The 15,029-nt window shown below is 37.7% G+C and overlaps 1 protein-coding gene across 1 annotated transcript in view; it reads right to left on the bottom strand.

Moving 5' to 3' along the window:
• The window catches only part of LOC100372722 (atrial natriuretic peptide receptor 1-like), a 32,279-nt gene extending 17,643 nt beyond the window's left edge, over positions 1-14,636 (bottom strand). The window contains exons 1-3 of the mRNA XM_085495014.1: positions 13,955-14,636; positions 6,910-7,205; positions 2,128-2,263 (exon numbers count right to left, since the gene is read on the bottom strand). Of these exons, the coding sequence (XP_085351140.1) occupies positions 2,128-2,263; positions 6,910-7,205; positions 13,955-14,636 (1,114 nt within the window). The remainder of the gene's footprint in view (positions 1-2,127; positions 2,264-6,909; positions 7,206-13,954) is intronic.
• Positions 14,637-15,029: the final 393 nt, after the last annotated feature.

The following is a 15,029-nucleotide window of genomic DNA, read 5'->3' as shown; positions in this document are numbered from 1 at the left end:
TTGAGTATGTTCACGTAATTTCCCTCTCAGCGTATTTCAATAAATATCATGTCTGGCAAGAAATATCATATGATTGTGTATCATTTTATCCATGTTTCATTATTTTACTCCGTTATGTTCCCTCATGTGGAAAATTGATACACCGTTTCATGTCGTCGCAACATGATTCATTGCATGAATTGCTTGAAAAAAATGTTTTTTTCATTGCTTATTAACAGCTAAGGGTAGTGAAATTTCCATTTGTCATCTGCCGTGCTAGCAAACATATTGTACAATTAACGTATTTTTCCAACACTGCTGGAAAAAGGGCGTGTCTCTCAATCAAATGCGAGCACAGACGAACATCTCGGCCATTGCCCAAATTAGACAGCGAGTACATGACTGTAGTAGCATTATTTTTTAGAAGTATCTTGTATATGAATGATTTCTTTTACAGTCTATAATAAGCTTTCCAATTTGTTTCCGGGTATATAGCTAACACACCCGACGTGTCGTGACCCGTGATTTATATTGATTATGATAGCATTAATTCAACAACATATACATTCTTTACCTAATCGTTATCCGTCGCCGTCTGGCTAGGAAGATTTCAAGAAACAGCAAGAGTCTGATTGCAAAATCGAAGTACCACATACATGGTTTAGTGAGAAACAAAAACGCAAAGCATACGCAAACACGTAATCATGCGAAACCCAAGAGATAGCCTTAGTTATTATTCAACATAAATGTAAAGGAAATAAATGGGGATTGTCGTTTGATGACGTGAAATCAACTATTCTGAATATAAATGGGCAGCTGGGATGATGCACAAGATAAGACACAATCGTTTGCTTTTGAAAAAAAGTGCATGTATAAGTAACACGTTTCGCAAAACACGTAACTGTCAAAAAGTGTTCTCAGAAAGTAATGAATACAAGTTATAACCACGGAGATAAGGTTAATTTTGCAGGTTATATACATTATGTGTATGACATTTACTAGTATTATGGATTATGTTAAAAGGCTATATTGTTAAAATTCTCTATTGAATAAAATGCACTTGGGTTCTGCCATTACGTGATATGTATATGCTTATGGTGTGCTGCATCTGCGACAATGATATTAACTACTATTGGAAACTGAGTGTGAAATTACCATTTTTGTTTCCTCGAAATTCCAGAGTTGCGATTTCTTCAATGACATGCACTGCTTTCCCTATACTGGTTACACTACGTATATAGAGTCGATGCCAATATGCTAACTATCACTTGATGTATATTCACTCAACATTAAAAGTGACAGCAAATCGAAACAAGATAAATCAAGTGTTTTCTCCATTAGTGCCAGTAATTCTTGTTAACTTGTAAATGACAAACATCCGTAACATTTACCCCAATCATATATTCTGTCCTTTTTTCGTAATTAAAGGTTCATATCCATAAAAAATAAAGTGTCAGTTGAATTACGAACTAGATGAATATGGTGACGTAGTAAGATTGGGAAAATGTGTTCACCCTTTCCAACGTGTTTAATTTGCCTTACATCTTTCATCATATTATGTTATACATCATTTATTTAATTACTTCATTATCACGCATTTACCAATCATACATAAATTCTACTACTTATGTCACTCAGAATATACAAGCGAATATACTGGCGAATGTAATGTTTTACTATTTGTCTTGAAGACAGTGGGTCAAAACGGAAACAGATAGGGCTTTAAATATCACAAATCAGAGAAACCATTTTCTGGCATTAGAAAATCTTTGTCATTTATTAGTGACAAATATGTACCAAACAACCAAGAAGCAATTAATCAAGCCCTGAACAACAACAATAGTAAGTACAATATTATGGTTCAGATCATTTCGATGCTTCGTGGCAAAAGTAAATTTTCGAATTTTAATAGGTACAACACTCAGATCAGGGTAAAAGCGACCGGATAACTGATAAAATGGGAATTCTGTAAACCAACCAGGTTTGCTTGATAACAATTAACATTGTCAATACATTTTGCATCAAATTAATTGTAGTACCTAGCACCTACATATATTCTCAATTCTTGAGCTACATAAATAATCACGTTTAATCACATGAAATCACGTTTATTCTCGAATAAAGCTGCACAGGGAATTTTATTTTTACCTTCAAATGTCCTATTCCACATCTTCCTAGTGATGTTGTAGCCATCTTTAGGATCACTGCCCTCGTTAAGCGTCTCGTTCAACGCAATAGCATAAAGAAGCACTGCATCGTGAAAGGCTCCAACAAAATTATTGACCTATCATATAGATCAGTGAAAACAAATGTTATTTGGTTTATGAAACAATTAATCTTAACCAGAAGCAGTATCAGCCAGAATAATTGCGAGGTTATCCGATGTACACATAACATGCAGTCACAATTATACAGTTTTTAGTTTAATATAAGTAGTGAAATTGGAAATGAGATTAAACACATTCAGAAAATAGAGAATTCATGATTGCCATTTTTTATATGCAAACTGGTTTTAATATGCTCTGCCGTTCTAGTTTTGTAATTAAAGAACGGTAGTCGTCGCGCCACGCATGCGCGTAATATATGGGTCTCATATAAACAAAGATGGCGACTTTGACTGTTGCGCGGATCAACGAGTACAAACTAGGATTTTCAGGTGATTGGAAGATATCATAGGAGTCACCGGCGGTAATTAGCACAAGTCGCGCCCAGGTCAAACCTCATACTTGAGATTGCAATTGAAGCGCGCATTGGATTGTGGGAAAATCAATGTTAATCAACACAAGTGTCGCACATGCGTAGCGCGACGACTACCGCCCTTTAATTTCGAATTAATAATGCTACTGTAAACACCAGTAAAAGTTGAGAAAACATGTTCGAATGGTGTGCGGAAGGAAACACAATACACAGGATCACCGATTCATGTACTGTTCATTTGCCAACCATTATTAAAATTAATTGAAAATCAACTAGCCATACTACAGTAAAACGTTTTAGAATGAATCCATGTGGTAAAACATATGTTATAAATTCCTTAATATAGCTAGTAAATATATAACACATATAACACTGTCACTTGCTTCGAGCATGGTTATTAGAGGCTGTTTGATATAGCAGTGGAACAAGGAAGGAGTTGTTCACCTACCTGTGAAACTCAATATACAATGTGGTGTGTGTATTTGTAATACTAGTAGCACATCAATTTAGGATAACTGAGTGATCAGTTGATGTGGTGACTTGTGTTGACTAATGTGCGTAAAAGCAACGTGCGTGGTTGCACAATAGAATACGTAAGAACAATTCAAGCGTGAAGTGTGAATTGGATTTGTCAACCACGTGCATTTTGCGTCTGTGTAAATTTAGAGACGTGATACACTTAGCGTTTGCGAAAATGTAGGAGGATCCTTTATGTGGTTGTGTTTAGATTTTATTTCATTCAAATTCATTGCTGAAACATTGTTAGTAGAGAGAGAGAGAGAGAGAGAGAGAGAGAGAGAGATTAGCTGACAAAATAAGAACATTGCTAGGCGTAGGTTTGTGTAGATATCACATGAACTATCACACAGGAAGCTTGACAAAGGTAAAAGTATGGTTCTAAGATAGTGACACTTTCTATTCCGGAAATGGAAAAAATGCTGCCGTAAATCGCACTGCAGTGCACTGGAGATGGTCAGGAATCACTCTGAACTGAGCACATTGTTGAGCAATACTATTTGCATAACAAGGTACAGACGAGTACAAATTACCTTCTAGAACACCTGTGAGCACAGTGGGCCAATCATCACGCAACTAGGGGTAGTTACGTGCGATGTATTAGACATGCTGCCCTGGTTTACTCTCGCATTACTAGTGTCATCTGGACTATTCCACACCCAGAAGGGGATGACATACTATTTCGGATACATCGCTACAGTAATGTAGTTGATAATCTAATTGCTAATCCAACCAAGGCTGGAATTGTTACCTACTATAAATTGTCTTAAACACAATCAGAATCCATAACGAGTGAGCAAACAAACATTGATTCAAGAATTTCCGATACAACAGACTGATTACAACTGATGGTGTTTCGTGATTTAATTTAGTACGTGATACAAAATCAAAATAACATAACGTCACTCAATTAGATTGACAAACGAGTCGTTTCATCGCCATACTTTAACAACTTAGAAAGGAAAGCGGGCACTGTACACGATAAAAATCGATTCATGCCCATAATATTTCGATCAAACTGAACGTATTTTTAACATATCCCATTAGCTAATTCAGCCAGGATGGCAAATACCCCTCAACGCGCGAAAAAAAAAACAAAAAAAAAACAGCCCGGTAGTGCGAACATAACAGTCATGTAAGTTCAAGTCAGACAGGGTCACCCTACCACAGATAGATATAGTGCATCTCAACAGAAACAAAAAAACGTAAACGTTGCCAAGTCTTTCAAGGCTTATAATCGATTGTAGCGTGAAAGCTGTGTGACAACAATGCGTGCATTAACACAAGTTAGCGATTAGCCCCAAAAATTAACTCTGTTTTTTAGTATTACAATCGCATACAATATACTTTTAAGCTTTTCTCGAACAAGTAGTATTATGTTTAATTTTAATGATCCACGAGCATTTTAAAATGCGAAACAAGTATTAGCCGGTCTGTTTGCAGACTTTAGATTAAAAACTTCAAAATGAGTATTATAATAAATATTAATATTCCTTGATTGTTTACACATCACAATAGGCACAGAGCACAAAAGACATATGGTTGATAATATTGTTATTATTCGTCACAGGCTATGAACTAACAAATAATCTGAGCAGTTACCTTAAGGCACTTTTCAGTAAGCCACACTAATGCCATATTGTACGAACCCATAGGTGTATCAGCGTTACACAGGGGAATCACAAAGACTTGATAAAAAAATACTGATTTATTCACCAATATTGCATCCGTCAGAGCTATAATTTACGTCGAATCATATTATAGATATTAAGATAAAGGGAGTTTGTAGCACATTTACATAATGGTTCGGAAAGAGATTCAAAAGTGGAAATAATGAAATATAAGTCACTAAAATAGCTATAATTATTAGCGATTACGCCCAAATCGTAATTGTAATTTGAAACGTTGTTTTCATCTTTTAGCAATTACTTATTGCATTTGGCTAACACGGAAAGTGTAGTAGTTATTTATTAAATAATTTTATGATTCTGCTACTGGCAAATTTCAACTAGGAATCTCAGACACCATTGGTTAGAAAGTAGGGTTAATGTCGAGGCAGGTTTTGAATAATTTCTTTCGCTATTTATTAATTGCGATATTAAAATTGGCGTCGTGTTTCAAATTGCGCACTGCTGGCCACCTTCCTATACATTCCGCCCTATAATATAATCGGTAGCAATTACTGTGTTCAGTAATATATATTTTTTTGCGATATTTTCCAATAGTCAATCTACATTACTCGTGTGAGTGTATTATTGCCAAGCCATGGGTGTCAATGTAAAGGCAATATAATATTACAGATTATTTCAATTACGAAGAACTTGACGTGCCTGCAACTCGATATTCAAGTTATGTATTCAATTTATATGTGTATTTTGCAAACTACCATTATATTGCACAGTGTAATCAGACTTAGATTGAGTATGGTTCCCTGTGGTATTTGTACAACTAATAAATCTACATTAGGAATTTTGTGTATTCTTGTGGCAAATTGGTATATTAATACCATACGTATAAAAAAACAGATCGACAATTACCTTCGCGATAGGAACGTACAAGGACAAGTTTATGAATATTTGCTTGGCGAAAGTGATACCCCCGAAATCTTGGTCAAGCCAAGATGCCACGTCCAAGTGTTTTACTAAAGTAACTCTAATTCCACAATGCATTATATTGATATTACCATTTAATGTAAAACATGTGTGCATTGTGACGTCTGCTGGAAATAAATGGTATTTTTACTATGTTTACGTGCGAGGAACGATGTTCAATTAAATCATTTCACTGATCTACCACGATCAATATTCCCGACTTCGTGGTGAGGAAGGGGATGGTGAACAATCTCCTTTTACCTAATTAAATTACTCTGCATATTCGAACTCGGCATTGCTGGTTACATTTGTTATGCGAACACCTAATAAATTGCTGTTGAACAATACAGTACATGTGTCTCAGTCGTACCCTGCTGGATGAGAGCTTTAATGCATATTATTGATCAAGGAAACGGAACACTCGTTCTTTCTTTATTGGCTGAATCGATTTCCTTGTTCTTGTGAATGTTCTACTGATGGGATTGGGTAAGGGAAAGTGCACTTCACGTATAATGTGATGATGTGCGAAACGTTCAACGACAATCAGAGTTTCGAAATCTGCATCAAGGAGTTGTTATAAATTATTATCACCTGCGCTCCATTACGGTGTTTGATCATATGAACGTTATAGTACTATTATTGTCAATAACACAAAAAAACGTGAATTCAGATAACTACTCAGTTTTGATCACTTCACTCCTTGTATCCCGTGCGCGTATACGTATCATCACAACGACGACAATCTCCGGCGTTCAGTGTTTTCATACTTGGACGATTTTTTTTTTCTTATTTTGGGCAATTATTTATTTATGTTGTATTCCAGGCTAGGTGTTTCATTACCTATTCTCATAACATATTTCTCAAAGACAACCACTTTCTCTTGCCGACCGGATATTGTGTCGTAAGTATACGAATCAAATACCTACAAGATAAATGCAACAACTCTAGCCGTCACATTTTAACGTTATGTAATAACACGCAGTGATTTGATCTAACAGTAACAATACCATTTACAGCCTTGCTCCAATATATCTATATGAAATATACATGAAGCACACCCGTGTCCAGCGCAAGTATGTGACACGCATACTATCGCCGACGACTGTCACCGTCGATTTATACTTACGGTTTCATCGGTGTAGTTGTAGTTGTAGTCTCTCAGAGCCCGCAGTCGTACCTCTTCCGAAAATTGGACAAATTGCTCGCTCGTCGGCCTTTTAATAGTCACGGTCATCAGGGCCTGATATGCCACGCGAGCATCGTCATCTCGGTCATCGTTTCGTTTCCATGGAAAATTTTCAACATTTTCGTCCTGGTTCGGCTGCATGTCGAAGAATAGGTACTCCCCGTTGATGAGGCCAAGATCGTATGCGTGCAACATCATTTCTCGCACATGATCCGGTGTTCCGCACAGGATTATTACTGGAAAGGGTACAAAAGCTCGATGTCAATAAACACGTACATTTCTTTTGATGGTCATATTTATTACTGACACGGTCACACAGTGCCGGTTGACGATAAAAATGACCTTTTTGAGAACATTTCAAAATTTTATCATACAATATCATCAAACATGTATGACATATTTTTTGAATAAAAATAGCACTGTTTGGTATTTAGATGCGCCAATCGAAAAGCGCTTTAAATGACACATACATCGACAGCACCCACCATATTGTGTCGTGTTTTTCTTAGTTGATGAACTATCTGGCAAATATACGTCACATTAAAGGGGAACTAAATAGAGCCTATTTTGGTGTTTGTATTTATCAAGTTATGTATATTGATTATAAATTTGAAAAAAAATAAATAAAAAAAATGATTATCTTCAGAGTTATGATGATTTAAATATGAAAAACCATAAACCTGCGAAGGACTTCCGCTTGCGCCATCTTGCCATAAAAAAACGCCCTCATGAGGTATAAACAGGTAAGCTAACAAAGCATGATGACGAAATAGTATCTGATTAAATATAAGCAACTTAGGCAGCCATAGCTGGCTGGACTGGTGAATTGACTTCTAGTCTAGGTTGCTTTGACTTTTACGTTAATGTTATTCACAAGCGTATCAACATACAAACATTATGAATGTGCGATTGATCGAGACAGGCATTTTTTTTTGTCTAACTGTCTAATAAATGCTGTTTCCAGTACTGCACTGTGCGGCGTGCACATTATTCAAAGTATGGATGCTGGAGTATGCAATCTTGAGTTCGTAGGGTGGTGGTAGAAACATTTTCGTCCATGGATTCACGGGGCTGCACTGGCAAATCATGGGACAAGTGTCACAGGAACACCAAGCAGATTGTTCACAGGCTTCCGTGTAATTTGAAATAAAACTATCATCCGAACAAGGGGCATCGTCGATGATATACTCTCATCACTCACACTAGATTGATCTGAATCTTCACAGTATACCGTACTTCCCTGATCATAAGCCCGGAGGCATGAACACGTAAGGGAAAAGTAAGGGATGAACTTGTACTCGAGGACCAACTCAGAAAAAATGATTTTGTTTTGGGGTTAAACACTGTAACCATCTTGCAAACAACGAAAAATTATCCAAACAATTATTCGTTTACCACGCCGGGCTCGGGAAAATAATACTTATTTTTGAAAAAAAAATGCGACACTTACAATGAAGAAACAAACATGTTCATAAAACACACACATTTTATTACAATACGATTTACATACCGTCTGAATTTACGGTGTAATAATGGGTAGGGTCTGTGAGGAAACAGTGGACGAAGGCATTTATCATTATCTTCGTTTTGGTATGTTTTCGATCGTACGCAAACTCTCAACGCAAAGCAATTTTCCACCAAGAGGTTTTTCAGCACGATTTGACCTGGAACAACTTCCTTTGACATAACAGGTCATGTCTTTCATTAACCAATCAAAATGATGCGTCGTAATGATGAAATGTTCCGATTATTGACGATGATTTTTAACGCAATGCGGAAGTGAATTATCGCAATGTTAATGCGATCTGTAGCACTAGTTGCAACGAAAAAACGACGATTTTTTTCCCTAAAAACTGGCGATTCGCAATTTCCAAAATATAAACGACGGTTAATGGTAACCCTGAGTAAACTGAGTGTGGAGGAAGAATTTAAACACCTTTGTCGGTCGCCAACATGTCTCATCGTTCAAACCCTAGGCCTTTCATGTTAGGCCATGCCCAATAACCAGGTTTTTCGTTCGTTATTTATTCCCCTTAATGAATGGCCTCCATGGTGTTTAATTGCAAGCACTTCAAATGCCTATCCAAGCTACAGTTATAATTAAAAAAAATTAACCACTGCAATATTATTTCGAATACAGTTTAGAATATACACAACTTTAAATTAAGGCCGCATTTGGGTTCGTTTTAAATATCAATTAAATATGTTATTTATGTCGCTCGAGTGTTTTGTTAATTAATTTCGCTAACCTGTGACCCTGCAATCACCTTATTAATGCGTCTAGCGCATAAACGTATTTCTGTGAACAGACAGCAAATTGAAAAATATGTGGACCTATATTTTTCACTGCCAACACTATACACAAATCTCTACTGTAACAACGCCAGGTACCGGTAACCAGCAAAAACCTGCACGGAAGTGCGCGCTTTGATACAACTATGTAATACGGTTGTCCAAATATAGACACGCAGGGCCGGAAGAGGTAAGCACAGTGAGTGATTGGCTAGCTTACCGGGGTTTTTATACCGTGTCGAGTCTGGATAATGCAAGGCACGGGTATACCAACTGATAATTATTTAAATATGCAGTATTGTTGACCAAGAGCGGAAATTGTACGAGACATATGGTTGATTATATATTGCATGCCGCGTCAACAATACTAAATGCCCTACCCGTCATTATACACTATACCGTATGGGCGCAAGAAAATTACGATTCGATCGTTAGGATTATCCATTTTTTTAACATTACGCACTTACGGCGAATCGTCGGTCGGTCATCGTAATGAATTCAGCAATAGAATCAGTATAAATGTATTTTTATTTCAAACGTGATATAACCAAATTATTCAATTAAGTATTTTTTAATTGCTTGTTTTTTTTTTTTTTATTAGTTTCGCCAACCCGTGACTATGACATCTCCTTAATGCGTCTAATCCATTAACATATTTCTGTGAAGGGAAAACATACTGCAAATTGAATTTATTTAGACTTATATTTCTTCGGGCCACCCATTATGATGAATTCGCTAATTTGCGGATAGTACCAGAGGTGTTGTTTTTGGTAATTGCGAAAAACGGTGCTAATATTGTTTTCAAATTATCGTAAATGCCATGAAACCGTAGTCGTATTGAATTCCACTATGAGGACTAAATCGCGGATAGTACTAGAGATGCTGTGTGGTACTAGTGAGAAAAAGGGTACGATTTTCCAGTGCATGGCAAAGCGCGAGAAATTTATTAGCGAAACGCTCCGTTATGACTGTGTGTGTGCGTCTGTCCGCGTGTATCGTCTTCGTGATTAACTCTTCTGTGATGTGTTTTGGCTGGACCGATTTCGTTCAAACTTGGCAGGCTGGTCATCATAGTTAGGTTATAAAATCCGACAAACTTCCTGACCTACCATTGTCACGGCACCAGCAAAAAAACGTATGTATCTCCTCCTACAAATCTTGGAGTAACAACATATTTCATTCTACTCACCTTGAGTGTGGGCCAAAAGTTACTATTTGGTTTTTCTGTTTCTTTTTTTGTTATTGCCGAGAAATTTGACCTCGAAGTTTGGGTAACTTTACGCCAATGTTAATTTTTTCTGCCATTTAGTATGTAAATTTGAATATGTGTGGTAATTTGCGATTAATTTTGAAAATACACATTTTTTAAATATACACAATAAAAAATGAAATCGACCGAAAACAATCCGTAACACGTTTCAAAGTAAAGGTAGGTATAAGTAACTTTTTTTTGTTTATTTCAAATTAGGGAAAACAAAAATGAATTCTAAAATGATTTCGTTAGTTTAGAGTAATAATGATCGTGAGTCACGGTTTCTTTACAAAATTTCCACTCAGTGTGCCGTTGGTATTGTTTATAAAAGCGGATCACAAAATAACATCATGGTTAAAATCGTTTTGCGTCACGATGATGATGATCACAGATTATTACCGCTGCGAAAAACAATGGAAGCACAATAACAAATCGTATTTGCGCATATGATAATTGCGATTTGTCGTGCCTTGCGATACACAGCTATATTGGTAACATACTTTAAACAGTTAATTACTGCAATCAAGATAATATTATTGTTATTAAATATTTAAATTAGCAAATGTACATGGACAGCATATACCTGCATACACTCACTGCAAAGTGTGTGCGTGGATTACTGCATAAGCGCTATGCAATTCCGAGGTTGGCGTGGTCGTCTACTATGTTAAGGTTAAATTTCTCATTCAGCCATAATGATGTCTCCTGGGTAATCATCTAGTCATATTTTCAGTTTACATTTAATGGAAACACGCTGAATTACATTGCTTACCACGGATGTGATAGGCTGATTGATACGCAGATTTGGGTCACACCATGCCTGGGTTGTTATTTCTCTGCACGTAAATGCTTTCACATAATATGCATTATCACCGGAGAGGATCATGTACTGTACAGTGCCGATTTCCCTAATCCGAAAACAGATAAAGATACATACACTTGGAATGGTCTTTTCTTTCTTACTGGCTCAATCACGTAACGAAAAAATACTACGTCAAAGTGATAACATCTAATTCAGTATGAAACATGGTACAACTGTGGAGAGAATAGTGTGTCCGTTTTATATTATACGTTGAGCGTCTGGAGATGCGTATACTATTTTGCCCTCCGTTGTTTCAAAATGAAGCATTAATATCAGAATAATACTCAACTGGAATACACGGCATTTAGGCTGACTGGACTGTGCGCGGTAAATATGGTTTATGGGAGTTAGAATGAGGTTAATAAACATAACCATACGAGTAATAAAATATTGGTAAAATAGCTGAGGAAGTAATTTACAAATACGCGACCGAAAGACATTTAATCCCACCGCCCTACGAATAGATACAAATCAAGGCGCAGTATAAAGTTAGTATTGCTCTAAGATTGTATCGCCATTTCATTAATCTTCTCTCGGGTGTGTATATTCTAAATCAATCTTTCAGGTCGCTCAGCCACCCACAAGAAGTTGCAAAAATGCATGTTGATAACAAGCCTGATAGGTTTCGACAGTATTGAAAATCGCTTATATTTTCTCCTCTTTTTGTAAGTCCCCTCCCCTCTCCTCCCCTCCCCTCCCACCGCAGTTGATTAGTACAGATACGTGTCAACACGTTCTTCGCGCTATGATCAACGTTTCTTCACTAACACCGTTATGTATCCGTAGTCTGTCCATCACCCCTGGCTTATCATGCTCGATGCGCAAGAACACTGAACATAAGAGTGCAATGCGTTCTCAGACTACAAACTATAACGAGCACAGTCCCGACGCCGACTTAACATTGAATAAATCAGAATCGGGAATATGCAGTGAGGTTCATTTGGAGAGTCGCCTCCAAGGACATTATGGGAAATACAGAAGTCCATTAATTTCCATTAATAAGAATCAGGGGCGCTGACATAATTACCCCGCGGCGTTCTAATGGACATCTCGCTATTGAAAATCACACATTATAAACTACATCGATGCTTGCAGAACGATTCTTAGTAGTATGTGATCATATACTACGTCTTTGTTACGGTAATGTGATTTAGCAATGTATATATATTTTATATAAAAAAGGATAAAACTATAAATAAGAGACTGATAGTAAAAGATAAAATAATTATTTTAGTAAACGTCCCTGTAATAAATTAGCCTTGTGGGTAACTCTGTTATGTGCGTATTTGCATAGACTGTATTGCTATTATATACACATTATGTATGGCCATGTTTATGCGAGGTGACAGTTTCCGACATGATTTGCCACCTCAGTTTCCCCTGTTTGTGTTCAAATGGCAAGGGTTGAAGGTTGGTGTAGTAAGTGCAGTTGGTCACTAAATCTTGTTCTGTGTTTTAGTTGACGGTACTGTTAAGAGCACGTTCTTATTCCCATAATGACATCATAGCTAGTTACTGCGCTCTCCCGACATCAACAAGGACCGGTTGACAAACATCTGAAGACGTTGACTGCGGTTCCCTAAAGTCGCAACCATTAGTCAAAAAAATCAAGGCCAATGTGTTTAATTAACACAGGAAAGAGTCGATTCTTGGCTGTTGGCCCCCACTTTTTACAGCTCGTATATTTTTTGTTAGTATGGTTATTTCTTTCAGAGCTATGGTCACTCATTTTGGGGTTTATCCCGGGTAGGATTTCAATTCGCGAATCGGTATTACTAATATACGTAAAATAGCGAAAGCCTAGTATAATTGAAACTTCACGACAGACCAATATATTGGTTACTCTGTGCAAATATAAATAGTAATAAAGGACAAAAATAAACTACAATGAGATTTGAAATTGTCGTAAATTGAAGTCATGATCAATTTGGCTGGACAATCTAAAGTTAATGTCAGAATTCGAGTCCATTCAAATACTAGTAAATGCATTCGTTCTCATTTTCAATTCAGCTTTCGTGTTTACGAATTACAAACGATTGCACCTAATACTGTAACAGACGGTAAATATCCGGCATGGTTACGTGTATGTTATTAGGCCTTAATTCGAGCGAAACGAACGAATGTTCACGAAGTTTCGAAAAATATTTCTATATATTGCAAAAAAAAAACGCAAATGAGACTAAAATAAATGTTATACGACCATTATAAACTAGTGCTTGGATTGCAGGGCGGTTGTTGTCGATCTGCACCCTGCACAGTGTCCGATAGGGGCTCGGATTCGAGCGACACGAACGAATGTTCACAAAGTTTCGAATATTCCCATATAATATAGCAAAAAAAACCGCAAATGAGACTAAAATAAATGTTATACGACCATTATACACTCGTGCTTGGGTTGCAGGGCGGTTGTTGAGTTACACGCCCAGCACCGTATTCGGTAGGGGCTCCGAGGGTTAAATACGTCAACGCTTGTGTAAACTGTGTCTTTATTTACACGCCGCGGTGACAGGCGAGTGGTACCTTCCATTGCAGTTGTGCCGCGATCAAAGTGAAAATAGTTGAAAACCTGTAATACTTACTGCGGGACACTAGGGACACCTCGCTTACAATGTTCAATAGTGTGTCGTCTTCAAGTTTGCCTGGATTGTATCCCTGTATTCCTCTGGGATCACTTGAGAACGTACCGTTAGTGTCATACTCTATAGCGTAATACACGGCAAATGCCAGTATAAATGGGTCTGGCGTTACGTCATCGTAGATCAATCCAAACAGCTGTATGTCAAAGTCTTCGATCATTGCCGAAAACCCGATCGCAAGTTTATCGAGTGGTGCGTACGTCCGCGTGAGTGTTTTGAACATGTCTTTGTTGCTGAGGTCCGGGTCCTCACTTGCCCCCGAAATAACTGGTAGGTTCCACTGGGCTGCCATGACGCCGATGATTTCCATCGGGTTCCAGCAAGCAGGGCCTAGGAACCCATGAATGTCCACGTTTCCGTATTCTTCCATGACGGCGATGACGGAGTCTATGCGATTGCACGCTGAGTCAGCCCATGTGACTTCAATACTATCCCCCGGCAATAGCCTCGTGTCAATGTTGACTTTCTCGACAGCGATGTCTATACCCGGTCTGATTTTCTGAGAATTGTAAGCACCTTCGGATGGTTCCGCGGAATCCTCTAGAAGAAGGAGCAAAGTGAAATCCTCGCCATAACACCACATCAGTTGTAAAACCAATATGGAAACCCCTAAAAGCTCACGCATCGTGACTCGGGTTGATGCGTATTCAAGGCAGCAATGTTATCAATAAGCTCCTCACTCTGGCTGGGTCGATGAGAAATACCCGTATTTGGTACAAACTGCGAACTTTAGACTTGACAACGTAACGAGCTGTGAAGATAACGTCAACCTGCTAATTACTGACGGCGACCTCGGCCGAAAGTGTATATATATATAACGATACTGTTGAAATGCAACTGTTCAACGCGCTGGTATTGTGAAAAACGGGAGTCATCGAGGCGTGCAGTGCGCTGATAGACACAATAACATCGTTGCCTGCCATCGTCACCTGTTCGCTTATCAGATAGCGATTGGTGCTGATGACGCCATTCAATCAACTCACCTATCAACGGTTACTCATGGCGCCCATCCCTCTTT

The sequence above is a fragment of the Saccoglossus kowalevskii genome, chromosome 21 (genome assembly GCF_978046115.1).
Source record: "Saccoglossus kowalevskii chromosome 21, keSacKowa6.1, whole genome shotgun sequence".
NCBI lineage: Eukaryota > Metazoa > Hemichordata > Enteropneusta > Harrimaniidae > Saccoglossus > Saccoglossus kowalevskii.
Note: the sequence above shows the minus strand (reverse complement) of the source record. Positions and strands in the feature narration are given on the sequence as shown.